A 19,300-nucleotide genomic window follows, 5' to 3' on the forward strand; every position below is an offset into this window, starting at 1 on the left:
AAAAGAAGAGTAGTATACAAGCCTTACACAAAGGATTGGTCTCCGCTGTGCTCCAACTAGATACCATGGGCGTAGTCGCAAAGTGCGGCAACTAATACTACGCTCGATTGGGCCAAGGCCAGGGGATCGAGCCAGTCTCGAGCAATGTGTGACGTTAAGGTGCCAAATGTTCTGTTAGACTTTCATAATAATTAAAATGCCAGGTTGCGTAGAAAAACTTTGTAATAAGAATACTACAATAAATAAGAAAGACACTGGGATCACATATCATCCTACTAATATTATAAATGTGAAAGTATGTATGTCTGGATGTATGTTTGAACTTCTTTAACGCAAAATCTACTGAATAGATTTTGATGAACTTTTACAATGATATAGCTTACACACCAGAATAACAAATAGGCTATAATTTATAAAACTATAGTGTGAATTATACAAAATATAAGTGTGATTGTTACTAATGAATACAACTAGCGCCATCTCTTATCAACTAGCAAGAAAAAGATCAATACAATTTATATGGCAAAACAACGTTTGCCGGGTCAGCTAGTCAGTAATAATTTTGTATTTTATTATGTAAAATAACACGAAGCGCATGTTACACACAAGCATCTAATAGTAATAAAGAAATATTGTCCTTAGGTAGTACGGTATCTAGTTGGAGCGCAGCGGAGACCAATCCTTAATCTAAGATAAAAGCACTACTCTGTTTGAAGGGCAGTAGTTAGTTAAATCAGTAGGAGGCTACTGAAACTTAACATCTTGTGGTTTAAGGTGACGAGCGCATAATTTGTGCCTGTGTCAATATTTTTTTCTGGAATCCCTTGGTTGCTCTTGATTCTCTCGTTTAAATGTAAATATAAGTTTTATTTAATAATATTATTACAATAAAATATAAGGCGTATAAAACCGTGCGTCAATAAATTATCTCAAAGAAAATATGTCCAAGCAAAACAAATTCGAAATCGCGTCAAGTTGGACTAAACTGCACTTCATGAAGTAATTCCCATAAAAATTCGTTCATAAGTTAAGGAGTTCACTCGAAACAAACACCAGGACACTGGATTTATATATATTAAGATTTATAAGTATTTATTAAGTTTATATTCTATTTTTATTTAAATTAAAAATTTACAATAAAATGTGAGTCGCCTTTTATTTCCTCATAGTGGTTGATGAAAAGCAGAGTTAATCTATCGATCCCAAATGTATTTTTGCCTCGGGTGACATACTTTAAATCCCTTCCTACGTTCAGGGTTCAACTTAATAATCCCTCACTTTTACCAGTGGGAGGCTCCTTTGCACCGGATGCGGGGTACATTATTGTTACCACAACGACACCTATTTCTGCCGTGAAGCAGTAATGAGTAAGCATTATTATATTACCTGCAAAATCCTGCAAAAGCCTATGGTAATTTCATTGAATGAAGAAATGCAAAAGGCGCCAAGAATTTTTCAGAATATGTTTTTTTTGTTTATTTCCAATACTTAACCAAAACTAAGCAATCTTCCACTCTTTGGAGTACCTACTCAATACCAAAATCAAAAGTCAGTTCTAATAACCACGAAAATATAATAATGTGGAGACTTTCCTTAATGCACCCGACAAAGTCTTTCTTGACGTAAAAGTAAGAACCATAGTGTTTTAAAATGTGCATTTTACCGTATCTATCTATAACCCATATTCATAATACTTAATCAACGAACATTTTTATTGTTTACTAGTTGACCCGACAGACGTTGTTCTGTATATAATAAATAAAATAATGTTTTTTATTAATTTGTCAATAATATATCATAATATCAAGAATTATTTCGTAAAATATGCTCCCTGTTGTTGTAATGAGATTGTTTCACAGCAGAACTGTCAAACCGTGCGTCAATAAATTCTCTCATAGAAATTATGTATGGACACATCAAAGGAAAAACAAAATTGTTGTTTTTATTTAATTCCGAACATTTTTTCATGTTTATTTACCTTTTAAACTTTCCCTGGGCTTTCACAATTAATTCAAGACCAAAATTAGCCAAATCGGACCAGCCATTCTCGAGTTTTAGCGAGACTAACGAACAGCAATTCATTTTTATATATATTGTCTAAGTTTGAAACTCTCGTGGGAGAAATTAAATATTAATTAATAATTGTAATACAAACAGTGAAAAGCGACCAACTACTCGTCCGTAATGTAATGATGTACCTTTATCATATGAACAACATTGAGAATATCTCATTAAACAAATTCAATGTTTATTGCTCCTAGATAGTACGAAGATGGCTGCTAGATTGTATTCATTGTCTTTCAAAACGTGAACATGAGTGAGGTAAATAATTTACAAAGAAAAAGTTCTAATAAGTACGACCCACCAGATGGCAGCTATGGATATATGATATGTTTGGCCTTCACTGTAATAATGGTAAGACAACATTGTGTATTTTTAACCGACTTCACAAAGGAGGAGGTTCTCAATTCAATCGGTATTTTTTTTCTAAGTATGTACACCGATAACTCTGAGATTTATGATCCGATTTACGTAATTCTTCTTTAGTCGTTGCGAAATAGATGCCATTTGGTCCCATAAAAATTTTAGATATTTTGACCTAGTAGTTTTCATTTTACGAACAATTTTTATGAAAATTTTTGTCTACGTGGATGGTATAATTGTTTTTTGTGTACGGCTTGTTTAGGAGTTCTCATTCAGTTTGATTATATAATAAAATCAATGTATAAAAGGCATAAAAGGCATTTATTTTCTCAAAATTGATTCCTTTAGAATTCTTTTTGATGTCATTTCTAATAACTACTAGATACTACTACCGCTTCGGAAACAAATGGCGCTCTGAGAGAGAAGAAGCGACGCAAGAAACTCTCCCAGCATTCTTTTTTTGCGCTCTTTACAATAAAAATATACAATATCTTACAGTCATTTCTATCGCTATAAAATAATCACAATCTAGTCCCAGGCTGTCCGATCATTTAGATATTCAGCAGTGGAGTAATAGGATTTACGACAGAGCCATTTTTTTATAAAACATTTAAATTTATTTATAGATAATGCCTGAACAGTGGCTGGGACTTTATAATAGAAGTGTATACATTTACCCTTAAAGCTATTTTGTATCTTATGAAGCCTACTAGAATTAGTTACAAGTAATCCCTTATTTCTAGTGTTATAATAATGAAAATCACTATTAAGAGCAAAAAGGTGACGAAGGAAGGTGAAAAAGGTGACGAAGGTGTAACACATATAAATAATAGTATTTAATTAATATTAAAGGTAAAGGTTTGCATAAGAGGTGTATTAAATTAAATTTTTAGTTATTTGATACTTTTCAGTTTTTGAAGTCGGTTTTTTTTAACGTAGTTTTTTTTAAATAAGTGATAACTTCTTTAGCGGCCATGAGCACTTTTGTTAGGTTGGGTATAAAATGTAAAACTCGCGTCAGGACACGTGACCTGATCGAAAATTGGTAAGACAGTCGTTGAAATTATGGATGAAAGTAAATTTTTCTGACAGATAAACTTTTCAATGTAAAATAGTTATTGTAATAGTTCTGAGGTGTTAAATTTTTATGTAATGTAAATCGTCATTTTTGTGTACGATAGCGCAATAAATGAATTTTGTATTTAACCACATAAATGGTGGTACTTTTATACTGATAAATAAAGCAATTCGTGCGAAATTATTATCTATTCTTTCAAATATATTCAAAAATGCTCAACGTTAATATCAAGCTAATCCAGATATGCATATTTTTTATACATTCAACCGATCTTTTACGTCGTTATTTAATTACAATATCAAAAAATATTAAGTAATTAAATAAATCGCAAAAAATTCAACTCACGCGGATATATGGCGGCCATTTTTTGACGACCCCTATAGCCCAGTGGTTAGTGACCCAGCGTACTGGGCTAGAGGTCCCGGGTTCGAATCCCGGCAGGAGCAATCATTTATATGATGATAATGAATGTTTGTTTCCGAGTCATGGATGTTTATATGTATTTATGTATGTTTAAGTAAGTATATCGTATAAAATATATCGCTGTCTTGCACCCACAGTGCAGGCTGTGCCTAGTTTGGGGCAAAATAATTTGTCAATGTGACGTGAGCGTGAACAATGACGTCATAGCTTATAATAACAAACAATAAAGGGGAGAGGATTTATACAAAATTAATGGAAGTCTCCATTTGTTTACTTTATTTTTAAATTATTCTCTCTGATCAATGACGTCACTTTTCAAGTATTATAAATTCACGAAATTAACTACACTTTTCTAATATTATTCTGTTGTTCAAAATAAATTTACTAGCAACAATTTTAATTGATAGAATGATTAGATTCAGGATTGGTCTCCGCTGCACTCCGACTAGATACCGCAGGCGTAGTCACAAAGTGCCAAGTCCCAAGCGGACGTACTCGAGCCAGTCTAGAACAATGTGTGACGTTGACGTGCCACACGTTCTCTAAAATTTTGCTAATAATTGAAACTAAAATACGACGTTGCGTAGTAAAACTATATCAAAACAAATCAAATCAAATTCAGTTTATTCATTTAGGTCACGGAAATGACACATAAGAATGTTCAAAAAAAAAATCTTATTGAATCTACCGCTACTTCGTAAAGGGTTGAGCTAATGAGAAGAAGTAGCAAGAAACTCATTGCCACTCTTTTATATCAAGATTTACAAATCATTTCAATTACAATATAATATGTAAAATGTAAAATGATGCAACAAACACACTCAAACGTCAAAAAGTATTGACTTTTTAGAGAAAGACATTGGTCTTACACGAGTTAGTCAAAAAAGTAAATTAATACAAAAGTTATTGAGTACAGTAGCTGCATCATCCACATACACCATAAATCAATAAAGGTATTCTGTGAGCATTTTATAAGCGATTGTAAATAAATAAATATGTATATATCCATACATATATATATAAATAATACTACAAGAAAAGACACTGGGATCTCATATCATCAGTAAGTATTTTGTATTTTATTAATTTCAATGTAAAATAACACGAAGCGTATGTTACAAAATTTGAAAGATGCCATTGAGTGTCAAGATGCCACGCACACAAGCATCTAATAGTAGCCGTAATAAAAAAAAACTATTGTTCTTATGTAGTGGAGCTTATTTATTTCTTATCTAGTTGGAGCGCAGCGGAGACCAATCCTTAATCTAAGATAGAATGTCTTATGAGCCTCAAACCGTACTTAAAACTAGGGCTAAAATATCTGGTATAGTAGCTGCTACAGACAAATAGATATTATGTTTAAGTTGAGTATTTACTTCAGTAAGGCGACTGTCAAACCGAAACGCAAATAGATTTCCCAATTTTTATATTTACATCCACATCAGAATTAGGATCGAAATTAAATAATGACAGTAAAGACTAAACTAAACTAAATATTATACAGAAAAAGTAATTCAAATGTACAATGTAAACTTTGCTATGTATATTATTGCAGGCGGTAAAATTTTTGAGAATATCTATATTATTATGATACGACACCAAGGGAATATCTTATGATTATATTATAATAGTAATAATAAAGACATAATAAAAACTTATTATATTTTATTCCATCCAATTATTTATTCTCCCGCCATGTGTGAACGAAGTGATTTGCTTTTATTGAAAAAAAAAAACAATCGAAAAGAAATGCAATATGAGAATTAAATGCCTTTGAGTTTGTTAATTTTTTTAGTGATAGTCCTAATTTATGGGATTAAATTCACAAATTAAATTTGAAAACAAAATTTATTAATGATGCGAAACTCTAACCTGTGACCTCTATGTATGTTTATAACATTATATATCATTATAGGTGATATTAATGGGCTATCACGAGTCATACTCAACGATATTTAAAGATAAATTCTACGATTTGGAAATGGACGCAAGTATAGCGGTGCTAAAGTATGTTAGCGCGTTGTGTATTGCTGTTTCTGGTAAGTATCTGTAGAAAATTGTGATTGTGTCAGAATTAAAAATATTTTGAAAACCTCCATCCACTCTCCTTCCTCCTTATTTGGCAGTGCCTCAGGGCACTAGATGTAAAAAGATACACCAAATAGTAATAGTGTGCTGTACGGCACTCTCAAGTGCCGTACGGCACACTATTCCCTCACTAAGTTCTGAGCCTTATTTTGTTTTTAAGATGGTTTATTTTGCATGATCTTATAGCTTGTTTCAATAGCTTTCAGATACATTCACTCAAATCATCCTAATTATAAGCAATCTATTAATACACGTAAAATTATACGCATTGACAGACCGCTGCACGAGCGCCAAAATCACGCCGATTTCAGCAATATCGCGCGATCAGAGTTTCCCGGAACGGAAAGGTTAAAGCCGCTATCCCAAGAAATCGCCAAAATAGCGCATAATTGAAATCATTTCATGACGGTTTATATAAAGCATATATTTTTACAAAAAATAATTATATTATATCTACAGAAAATGACGAAAAATTATTTTTTTTGACAGTGCGAAAAAAATCACCAAACTTTTACAGTTGGAGCCATGCCAATCATTCAATGTAGATTAAAATTGTACAAAAATTTATTAATTGTACACCAATACTATTTAACATGACATAGTATTGTTGATTTTTTAAAGAAAGTAATATTATCTTTGTAATAAATTAAAAATGCTTCTAATTCCGAATTAAAACTATAGCGATCTTGGTCGAGAGAGGTTACCTAGCTCGGCTCGGTCCCCAGCCTTAACTATCATGGTTTCGATCGCTATTTGTCAAAACTGTATTATGTACACATACTTTAGTATGATTCAAGGGTTTTTTTAGTTTTCAAAAGTTGTGATCACTAGTGGCCCAACCAACTTCTCTATCGTCTAGTATATACAGGGTGTAATCGTTAAGTGTGACCAGGCGATTATTTCGTAACTTTTACAGATATCAAAACACTTTAAACTGATATCGAAAGCACGTTTTTTTAATCAAACGAGAAGTGTTATACATTTAGTATGAGATTACTAGAAGGGTCATTGTATCGCACAAAAAGGATGTCATTTCGAACATTGAATACAAAATGTTGTACTTACTAAGAAATAAATATTATTCAATTAAAATTTTATTTTATTACTTTGTTATGTAAATAAACTGTTTCTTTTGAGATCAGTAGCTACCAAGTTAAAATAATCTATTAAATTAAGAATATTAAAATCATTCAATTTGCATACTTCTCGTTTGATTTAAAAAAAATATTGATATCATTTTACTGATTCGGTAACGTACTTTCGATATGAGATTAAAGTTTCTTTATATCTGTCATTGTAACGGAATAATCGCCTGGTAACACTTTACGATCACATCCTGTATATTCTAAGTCAATGGGTAAGAGAACATTATAACTGTACAACTGCAATCAATTTTCTTGCCGCAGTTATTGAGTTCAGTAGTGAATTAGTGATTCAATTGTTTTCTTTACAGGTATGTTTACAAGTAATCTCCTTAAGTTGATGACTATTCGAAAGTTGGGATTTATCGCGGTGGTACTCTACAGTGCGGGATCATTCTGTACGGCTTTCTGTAGATCAATTGTGATTTTGTTCATATTCCAAGGAGTTCAGGTATATATATAAAAAAAATATGTTTAAAAAACTGACTTGAAAACCTCAAAAGCTTAAAATAACTAGAGATTTAATATAACTCAAATCTTATACCTTTAATATAATTAAAATAATATTATTTGTATGTGCTATCTATTGGTTAAGTCGGTACTTGCCCGCTTGGGTTGTTTGATTCTAGACGAAGCTATCCCGCTCAATCTTTTTTTTATGGAATAGGAGGACAAACGAGCGTAAGGGTCACCTGTTGTTAAGTGATCACCGCCGCCCACAATCTCTTGCAACACCAGAGGAATCACAGGAGCGTTGCCGGCCTTTAAGGAAGGTGTACGTGCCTTTTTTGAAGGAACCCATGTCGTATCGTCTCGGAAACACCGCACAAGGAAGCTCATTCCACAGCTTTGTAGTACGTGGAAGAAAGCTCCTTGAAAACCGCACTGTGGAGGACCGCCATACATCCAGATGGTGAGGATAATATCCTAACTTGTGGCGTGTCGTGCGAAGGTGGAATTCGGCGGCAGGAATTAGGTTAAACAGCTCTTCGGAACACTCCCATAAATGCGGTAGAAGACAAACAATGAAGCGACTTCTCTACGCAACGCCAAGTGATCCAGCCGTTCACAGAGCACTGGTTCCCCCAAAATTCGAGCTGCTCTGCGTTGCACGCGGTCAAATGGATCGAGCTGATACTGGGGTGCGCCAGTATTACATTTAGCTTGGCACTTCAAAAAACAAATAACCAAAATCTAACATTGTATTATTAACACTGTATTATAGCTTAGCGTGTAGATTTTAATTAACATAATTAAAATGATACGCTTAAGGAAAGCATTTTCTTTCACAATTCTGGTTACTTAATTATTTATGTCAGAGGAAAATATGAATATTATAAGTAATTGAAGTTTTTTTTCTTGAAGTGGAAAACTATTGAGCTTTTGTACTGACTAGGATTTAAGCAACGTGGTTCCAATGTGTTTTCTATATTTTCCTTTTAGAATTCGGTAAAAAACCAAACAAAATTTTAAGTAATATTCAAACAATTTTTTTTTATGAAAAAAAGGGACGAGACAAGCCAGACTTTCAGCTGATGGTAATTGCTACACCCTGCCCAGTACAATGCAGTGCCGCTCAGGATTCTTGAAAGACCCAAAGATTCTAAGCGGCACTACAACTGTGCTCGTCACCTGGAGATAAAAGTTGTTAAGTTTTTTTTGCCCAGTAATTTCACTAGCTACGGCGCCCTTCAGACCGAAACACAGTAATGCTTACACATTACTGCTTCACAGCAGAAATAGGCGCCTTTGTAGTACCCATAATCTAGCCGGCATCCTGTGCAAAGGAGCCTCCCACTGCTGAAATTGTCAATAATATGGTATAAAGTAAGCATTCTATACTGCAACAGTTTTTCTCATCTAAAATTTTAACTCTATTTGAAACGAAACCTCATTTAACTTTCAGAACCTTGGACACGGAATTCTATTCAATTTATCGTTCACCATCTTGACCCAATACTTTGTGAAAAAGAGGTTATTCATTATAAGTTTAGCACAGAGCATAGTTGGTGAGTTTATTAAATGAGATAAAATTATATAAACAACATACATAAACTTATGATGCCTATAACTACTCGGCTAAGTCGAGTTAGTAAGTCTTTTATGGGGCGATGTATATGCTTTTACAACAAGATCTTAGAAAATGTTCAAAACAAAAGTATTACGTTATTCAAAAGAATTGTTAAAAAACGTTTGTGTGGTAAAGGTTATTATAACATAAATGACTTTCTTAATAATACCACAGATTGGGAATGGAGTGACCGCCCTCAGGCTATTAAATAATAAGTTTAGTTGTACAATATTACTTTATAAACATATTTATTCGATGAAAAAAAAAGCCCGCTGAGTTTGTTGCGCCCATTCTTCTCAGGTCTGAGGCATTCATTTTGGAATGGGTGGTAGTTTTTTGACTTTCAATATGTGATGGGCACATCCTATTTTGAATAAAAAAAAATTGAATTTGAATTTGAAACTTTTATCATATTCTTGTTATTTTATATATTGGATATATTAGGCCAATTCTTTGGACAAATCTCGTAATAATTCCATCTAATGTAATAATTGATTTAGCAATGTCTCCATGGGTACTTTAATCAGGTTATGACAATTAGGAATGAAACGTGCAGGACGTTCAGCTGATGGTGATTGATACGCCCTGCCCATTACAATGCAGTGCCGCTCATGATTCTTGAAAAACCCAAAAATTACAAATGCGGGCGGAAACAACACTTGTATTTGGGCACTTGATAACAAATAAATAAATATTTGTTCTAGCGTTTTTAAAATTTAGACCTTTGTGGTGATGAAAAAGGGGGATGAAAGTTCTATAGTTGGTAACTTATAAAAAAATAAAAATTGCTCCCCAAAGTAACTATTGCTCGCGCACAAATTCGCGGGTAAAAACTAGCAATTTAATAAAAGGATAAAAAATTTTATTTAAAAAAATAAAAATTATACAGAATGCTTAGCAATAAAAAAAGGCATGAACATCTGTCGTAATTGGATAAAATGTATTTCTGATTTATAAAGTTTTTCTTCATATTCAATATCGAACTTATCTGTTAAGTAGTAATTTATTCAAGAATAAATAGTACAATTATAAAATCTTGTTAATTCATCTGATAGAAGGAACAAGGAAAGTAATATTTGATTTATTCTGCAATAAGCTATTAACAGTTATCTACAATAATTACGAAACATGCAACGATTTTGTTATCTGTTCAATGATCTTAGAATACAGATCTTCTGTATTCTTCGATTATTACACTTGTTGCTAGGTCTTGAAAATTAAATTTAACAGATGCTACCGACAATAAAATTCAAGAATTGGGGCTTCAAATAATTTGAATGGTAAAATGCAATTCGTACCTTAACATTGTTGGTGAAATTTCACTCTTTGATGGTGAAGTTCAAAGAGGATGTAAATAAAACGTAATTAGGCGAGACTGCCTAAGTAAAAATTGAAATTTAGTTTAGTATGAAACGTGCAGTAATTTCACATAAGTTTGAAATAGTAGTAATTACAGTATGGTAATTGGCGATGAAGTATATCCGGCTAAGTTTGAAAGCGAACTGCAGTTGCTTACAACGTAGATTTTGGCTATCTCCGTTTTTTACAAGATTATAGCCGTCATCTGTCAATATATCAATGACTGCACGTTTTATACAATCGAGTGAATCGCTTTTTTCTTAATATACTTTCACTGATAAAAACTCAAACAGATCAATTTACTATATCCTTATATGATATAGATAAGCCTAGGCTTACTTGTTTTCACATTTAATTTTTATTTTTCAATTAAATATTATAATATTTATAGATTTTAGTTTTTAAATTGCTAAAATTACTGTCTTAAAAACGTAGTAAAAATTATGAATGCTGTGGTAGCTTACAAATGAATTAACTCTTACCCATATTATTACTATATTTAAGTTTAAGCATGCAAAGAGTGTAATTAATTGTTAGTTGCCCTAATTAATAAATTCAAATTCAAATTCAAATTCTGAAACTAATTATTTTGGTCAATGACGTTCTACATATAGAACGTCATTGATTTTGGTAATAAATAACCCAGCTATAAGATTTTGATACCATGTCAACAGCGGCAACAGGTTTTGCAATACGTCCGTTGGTAAAATGGACGCTGAACCACTACGGGTGCCAGGGTACGCTTCTCATGATAACAGCGATCAGCTTACACAACCTGGCAGCTGTGGCTCTCATGCAACCAGTCGCATGGCATCAGAAGAAAGTACCTGAGAACAAAGAAATTGGTACGTTAACTACAAGCATACATCTTTTTTTTATGATAATAAGGGACGAGACGAGCAGGTGGTTCAGTACGCTCGTCACCTGTAGACATAAGATGTTGAGTTTCATTTGCCCAGTAATTTCACTAGCTACGGCGCCCTTCAGACCGAAACACAGTAATGTTTACATATTACTGCTTCACGGCAAAAATAGGCGCTGCTGTGGTACCCATAATCTGGCATCCTGTGCAAAGGAGCCTCCCACTGGCATAGTCTAGAACCAGTCCCAAATAAATCTAAACATTCCACAACATAAGATTGAATACAATTTAATTATTCACTTCAATAGTTGAAGAAGTTGAAAATTTAGTTAATATTAATTTATTAATAATAATTATTAAAAATTAATATTAATTTATTAATATTATACTTTGCATATTAGGAAATTGATGTATTAAAGCTTCGTTTGATTTTATTTATAAATATATTTGAAGTGAAAATTTCTTTAGCGGCGTTGAGCACTTTTATTTGGATCGATTGGCATAAAATCTTAAACTCGCGTCAGGACACGTGGCCTGATCGAAAATTCGTAAGACAGTCGTTGAAATAATGGATGAAAGATTTATACGTCTAACTTATTAAAGTTCGGCTATTTCAACTTAATGATCATACGGTCATTGGACCAGTGGTCACATTGTGACTGCGAAGCCGAAACACTGCGAGATCGAGGTCTTATTATGGATGAAAAGTGATTTTTGATAGATAAACTTTTTACTGTGAAAAAATGTGTTTTTTGTAATATAAATTATCGTTTTTGTGTACGATAGCGCAATAAATTAATATTGTATTTAACCACTTAAATGCTACTACTTTTATACTGTTAGTAAATTTCATGCAAATTTATTCCCTAACCATTCCAATATATTCAAAAATGCACAACGTAAATGTTCAAGTTTTCACTTCGGCCGGCACTCCCGGAGTGCAACCCCTTTTTTATACCGTATTAATGAGAGAGGATCGAATGCTGGAAAGTTTTTACATTAGCAAATAATCCAGACTAATATGTAAATCATAATTTTATTATACGATAGAATAAGTTAAATAAAAAGTATTCATCAAATTAATATTAACCATCTTGATAAGACACAAATGCACCTGCAAATGAGGTCAGAACGAGGAGATCAAGACTTCCACCAGGTGCGGCAAGTTTTGAAAGCACAACTTCATCGCATAGAACCAAATCACCAGAATTGAGTGGTAGAGTGAGGTAAGTAAAAAAATTATCTACACAAATGAAATTTGAAAACAAAATTTTTTGAACGATTCGGGACTCGAATCCGCGACCTCTCGCGTTCCGTGCGAGCGCTCCTACCAACTGAGCCAACCGTTGAACCGAGTAACGTATCGTTGATAAAATCTTGTATGCCTTGTTCAACTCTCAGGTTGTGGCTTCATCTACAGGATCTACTTTAAAGTTACAGTTACAGTCCCGCATCGTTCACAAAATTTTGTTTTAAAATTTTATTCGTGTAATAAATTTAATGCCAGAAGTGTGGGTTACCACTTTGAAACATAACAAATTGTTTAAAAAATTTACGGAAATGCCGAAACAATATTAATATTTGAAAAATATGTAAGCTATTAATTAAAGAAATATGAATGAGGTTCCCTCTGGAAATTTTCCTCAAGAGTTGTCGATGAGTAAAGATAATACCGAAAGTTTTGCGCCTGACACATGATTGAAAAATTACGTATTAAAACCACAACTGTAGGCAGTTTTTCATTAAATTTAGATGCAGAGAGGTTTCGAAATGGTGTTCTATTGTATTTTAGATCTACGGTAACAGAATTGGTCTCATTTCTGCACATAAGAAATAGTATTGTCGATTATGCCAGTGATCAGCAGACGTGGTCGCTAACTATGGGCCTTATGAGAAAGCTCATGGTCGCTTAGAGAGCAATGGAGAGGGCTATGCTCGGAGTTTCCCTGCGAGATCGAATCAGAAATGAGGAGATCCGTAGGAGAACCAAAGAGACGTAGTCCAAATGATTGCGAAACTGAAGTGGCAGTGGGTAGGGCACATAGCTCGACGGATAGATGGCCGTTGGGGCAGTAAAGTCCTCGAATGGCGACCACGTACCGGAAGATGCAGTGTTGGTAGGCCCTCTACAAGATGGACCGACGATCTGGTCAAGATCGCCGGAATAGGTTGGATGAGGGCAGCGCAGGACCGATCGTCGTGTAAGTCTTTGGGGGAAGTCTTTGTCCAACATTGGACGTGTTCCGGCTGATGATGATTGTCGATTATTCCTATTCATTTAATAATCAAATATCTTTGGAAGATATTAAAATAAAAATAACTGCCAGAGTTCTAGTTGTGTGCCTTGTTAGTTTAGATAATTTATGCGTCTAGCTGGAGCTTCTTGATTTTTGTTGATGAAAATAAGCGACCAGACGGGCAGCACGTTCAGCTGCAATTGATACGCCCTGCCCATTACAATGCAGTGCCGCTCAGAATTCTTGAAAGACCCAAAAATTCTGAGTGGCGACGAGCACAGTTGCAGTAACTGTGCTCGTCACCTTGAAACATAAGATGTTAAGTCTCATTTGCCCAGTTATTTCACTAGCTACGGTGCCCTTCAGACCGAAACACGATAATGCTTACACATTACTGCCTCACGGTAGAAATAGGCGCCATTGTGGTACCCATAATGCAAAATGCAAAGGAGCCTCCCACTGGTAAATTATGATTTGTCAGTGTGTGCGTTAGCTAGTTTAATACTCAAGACACAAAGGAGCTTATTCCACGTGGCTGACTGTTGACGACTTGTCCATCGGAATCGGTATTAGTAATACTAAATTCGCTAAAACTGATATCGTTGAAGTAATCAGGTCCTATCGACCCTATTGATAATTCTCGGAAACTATGTTTTTGTATTAGGTGTTCTGTTCTTTCAGAGAGAAATTATTGAACAAAGTATTAGACGGCGATCTTCGGCAGTTTGTAATTTCAAACGCTTGTATGGGGCTTTCACTTTGCTTATATTCTGATGTCATATACTTCAATATGTTATCACCAGCTTTATATTATATGGGATGGAACGAGGTTTGTACTTACCAACGATGTAAGGATTTTTTGTTTCATTTTTATATTATTTGAAGATTACGATGATAGGATACAAGAATCCAAGGTTGTTGACGTTTCAAAGTTGAAATAATACGTCGCAGAACCGACAGAACAGAGTAGACTTCTGAAATCGGCAAATGCCTCAGGGCACTAGATTTTTCAGATACACCAAAATCGAAAGTGCCGTATGGCCCACTACGCCCTGAACAACTTCTGAACCTTATTTTCTTTATTAGATGGTTTATTTTGCATGGACTTATAGCTTGTTTCAATAGCTTTCAGATACATTCACTCAAATCATCCTAATTGACATTGACAGACCACTGCGCGCGCGCTAATATCACGCGATCTAATGCATTCTTGCCGATTTCGGAAGGATAGTTTAGATGCGAGTAAATAAGGAATTATTCAAATTGAAATCCGTTTCGGGTTGAGAAAATAATGATCAGTCACTACGACTGAGTGTTCTTTTGTATAAGTTAAAAGCGTTACAGAAGACATTGTTAAGTTATTAATATGGTAAAAAAATCCGTCCCCAGTCTAAATATTATTTAAATTTTTACATTTATCTAATAAAAAAATACTATTATGGCTAGCTTATAAATACTTTTTTGTAGTCAGAATGCTATTTTTCGTATTAATCCTTAAGAAAACATATTAATATATTTGTATCATTATTTATTATATTAGTTAATTTCATTTGATCGAATGTTTTGTAGTTGTTCAGTGTCGATCTTAAAATACTGTGTAACAAAACGAATTCTCTATTAAACTTATATTCTTTTTGTTTTACAGAATTTAGTAGCAAAGGCTCTATTACTTTTTACTCTGGGAAACATTATTACAAGAATATTATTCACCGTTTCAACAAAATGGCTCACAAAAGTTGGAAGCCATGAGTTATACGTCATTGGATTATTGATCGCTGCTTTATCACGGCTTGGTATATTTCTGCTTTATTTCTTAATTTAATTTACAAATGGTTTTATTTAAAATTATATAGACGATAATAACCCAACTTATACACGAGAAACATATATACATCATAAAATATCCGCAGACACTAGTTGTTTATGCAACTGTTGTGTAATAAGTGGTATTAACACACGAATGTGGAAACACGAGTGATAATAGTGTCACATGAGTGTTTTAATACCTAATTATCAACAGTTGCATACAAGACTTTATCTACACCCATAATATGAATCCTCTAAAAGATTCTGAAACAGTTAGCTTACTGCTAACATTCAAACAGCCAGTCCTAGTAGTAACCTAATATCATCCATTACAAATAAACTAAGTCTTAATGAAAGAATTATTTATTTTAGTAGTAATTTACATTTTGTTTAGTACAATAATTAAAATTCACATGAATATTATGTTCTTTTGCAGCGTGTAGAATGAATCGCTCATTTTTTGTAAACAAAGCAATAAAAGTATCTAAGAAAAAGGACGGGGATTCGAATAACCTATTTTTTTTTTACGGCGCGCGACGTTCTGGTAGTGTGGAACGCGCGTAAACGAAAATGTTCTTTTTTTGAAATTCATACAGATACCACGCATCGAGCAATAAGAATGTGGCTGTCTGTTAAAACTCTTTGAGCATGAAGGAAGTGAAAAAAAAATAGGAGTGTTGTTATGAAATTCAGTACAACATTACAACACACGTTTGGATGATGTAATGGTTATTAGAGCATTGGGTGTTTTAATGTTGGCAATAAGTTAACTGTTTCAGAATCTTTAGAGGATTTAAAGCATGGGTGTAGATAAAAAAAATACAGAACACTCTATTTGTAATATTTTAAAACGACTAAATTGGCGTTCAATCTGTTTAGGTACCGACTAGTTTCGCATTAATCTGAGATCCCTCATCAAGGTAAGTGATATGTATTCGGAGCCGTACCCTTTCTTGCACTACGTGTTTGAGCTCGCAACGCGCGGCTTAACAGAGCGGGGTACACCGTTGATGACCGACGATCGAAATATGGAGTTGATAATGTTTTCTTCAACTAAATTTCAATAACGTTAAATTAAATTTACATTTTTAAGCTATTTTTAGTACCACCTTTTCTGAAATAGTGCTAAATGGTAAAATGTATATTTTGCCATTGTAATAATAATGTTTTACAAATAATTATTCAATGTATGCTCGGAGATTCCCTGCAAGATCGAATCAGAAATGAGCAGATCCGTAGGAGAACTAAAGTCACCGACGTAGCCCAAATGATTGCGAAACTGAAGTGGCAGTGTGCAGGGCACATACTTTAACGGACGGTGGGGCAGCAAAGTCCTCGAATGACGACCACGTACCAGAAAAAGCAGTGTGAGATGGCCCCCCACAAGATGGACCGATGATCTAGTCAAGATCGGCGGAATACGTTGGATGTGGGCAGCGCAGGACCGATCGTCGTGGAGATCTTTGGGGGAGTCCTTTGTCCAGCAGTGGACGTCTACCGGCTGATGATGATGATGATATAATGATTGTTTGCAGGAATGCTTTGGTCAGACAATAGGCCTATTATGTTGACATTCATAGTAGTAATGGGGGCAGCAAGATGTAGTCTGATTGTACTTCATCCTATAGTGATAGCAGACTCAGTCACACCTGAAAATTTCTCTAGAGCGATGGGTATATCCATGTTAAGTTATGGAGTTGTTAATGTTATTCTTGGTCCCAGTATGAGTAAGTATTATAACTTATGCTTAAAAAATTGTAAGACTCAAATCGTGCCGTAATTTTCCTCATTTCCCTGGAGGCTCTGTACAGGATGGCGGCTAGATTATAGGTACCACGCCAGCGCCTATTTTTGCCGTGAAACAGTAATGTGTTAACATTATTGTGTTTTGGTCTGAAGGGCGCTGTAGCTAGTGAAATTACTGGGCAAATGAGACTGAACATCTTGTCTCAAGGTGATGAGCGCATTGTGCCGCTTAGACACTTGGGGTTTTCAATAATCCTGAGCGGCACTGCATTGTAATGGGCAGGGTGTGTGTATTTAGGGTGTTCCGGGACGGTACGACATGGGTACCTTCAAAAAATGCGCGTACACCTTCCTTAAAGGCCGGCAACGCTCCTGTGATTCCTCTAGTGTTGCAAGAGATTGTGGGCAGCGGTGATCACTTAACAACAGGTGACTCGTACGCTAGTTTGTCCTCCTATTCCATAAAAAAAAATTACCAACAGCTGAACGTCCTGCTCGTGTCGTCCCTTATTTTCATAAAAAAAAAAAAACAAAGTCACGCTTTCACGCCTATCTAGAAATTTGATTTTGATTATATTATATGGTACAAAAATAGAACGCTTTACAGTTTCAGGAATTCTTTAAGAAAAAAATATTTTTCCCATATTAAACCATATTATATGTCGTGTTTACGAATATCAAACACACAAAATGTGCACAGGATGGAAAAACAAAATGAAGAAGTTTATACAAGTGTATTAAAATAAGCAAATCTACAGTTAACCGCAGCATTGTATGTGTATTAATGGTAAAGAATTAAAAAAAGAAAAAAAATGCTGCCCAAAGTAACTATTCCAGGCAGACGAATTCGCGGCTAAGAGCTAGTGACAATATTATAATTGTTATTACAGATGCAGTTCACGAACTAACAGACAGTTACCCTACAATCTTTTACATTCTGACATCGTTTTTCGCCGCTGTCGTAGTTTTCTGGACGATCGAATTAGTTTACAAGAAGAGCGAACACAAAAGACGACCGATACGATGTCGTTACGACAAATCCCGCTTTAAATACGATCAGATAAAAAACAGCATTTAAAATATAATAATACCTATTGTTTTACATTAATAAAATTATACAACATATTAAAATAACTTGACAAAAGTATTTAGGTTGGTTCTTTTGATTGTTCCAAGGCAAACGATAAGTTAAGGCAAAGGTAATATCTATATATATATATATATATATATAAAATGAAAATGGTCTTTGTTTGAGGCTCTTTCACGCCTAAACCCTTGATCGTATCGACATGAAACTACCACCATTCGATGCAAAATTTATCCTAGATGGTTTATGGCTACTTATTTTTCCAATTCCTTCATGGATTTATTTTCCTTTTAAAATTCGCCCAGCGAAGCAGGCGGGAACGGCTAGTATGCTATAAGAATGAAGATCTCCTGTACACTCATAAACATATTAGCCAATTTAAAAATGGTCAACAAACGAAAAATATATAAACTCGCAATTCCATCTACTAGGCTCCGTAAAATTGCTAAATATTTTAAAGTGGATTGTGTTACACTTTATAATAAACTCCCAAATTAAATTAAAAATTATCAATTAAAAAAAATAATGTATCGTAAATGAATTAACATCTTAAGTATATTATAATGTGAAACATTATTTGAATGATAAAGACAGTTGTGATTAATGTTTCTAAATTTATTGTTAATGAATATTGTTACTCATTTAAATGCTATTGTAACTTTTGTACTTCATCCTGACTTGCACTAAATAACTTGTAAAGTTTTACAGCGAATAAAGGCTTTTATGAATTTGAATTTGAGATGTATACATATTTTTATTGGCTTTATCATACACCGATAAGAATGATAAAGTTATCCACAAACTTTCACATGAAGCTATATTTTATGAGGTTAATTATTTAGAGCTAACTCTTTGATTTGTTAGTATTTTAGGTATTATAATATTTAAATCCGTACATCTATTCTGTTCACCACTACATGGGGTACATGTATGTACAAGTATGAAAATCAAGGTTAACTCAAAAGGCTTAAGTTTTC

The 19,300-nt window shown here is 33.9% G+C and overlaps 2 protein-coding genes across 3 annotated transcripts in view; one reads left to right on the forward strand and one right to left on the reverse strand.

Annotated features, from left to right (window-relative positions):
* The window catches only part of LOC126977221 (solute carrier family 12 member 4), a 477,718-nt gene that overhangs the window by 213,053 nt on the left and 245,365 nt on the right, over positions 1-19,300 (reverse strand). The window lies entirely within an intron of this gene.
* On the forward strand, positions 2,250-19,057 carry LOC126977262 (monocarboxylate transporter 1-like). Of its 2 annotated transcripts, XM_050826006.1 has the most exons (10): positions 2,250-2,415; positions 5,841-5,964; positions 7,467-7,606; positions 9,062-9,164; positions 11,260-11,430; positions 12,550-12,673; positions 14,366-14,513; positions 15,330-15,477; positions 17,026-17,217; positions 18,127-19,057. In XM_050826006.1, the coding sequence occupies exons 1-10, from the start codon at positions 2,314-2,316 to the stop codon at positions 18,312-18,314; spliced, it is 1,440 nt and encodes a 479-aa protein (XP_050681963.1). In that variant the 5' UTR covers positions 2,250-2,313; the 3' UTR covers positions 18,315-19,057. The 2 variants fall into 2 exon arrangements, with proteins under 2 accessions (XP_050681963.1, XP_050681964.1); XM_050826007.1 differs by lacking the exons at positions 5,841-5,964; positions 7,467-7,606 and having other exon boundaries at positions 2,285-2,415.

Source organism: Leptidea sinapis, chromosome 44 (assembly GCF_905404315.1).
Source record: "Leptidea sinapis chromosome 44, ilLepSina1.1, whole genome shotgun sequence".
NCBI lineage: Eukaryota > Metazoa > Arthropoda > Insecta > Lepidoptera > Pieridae > Leptidea > Leptidea sinapis.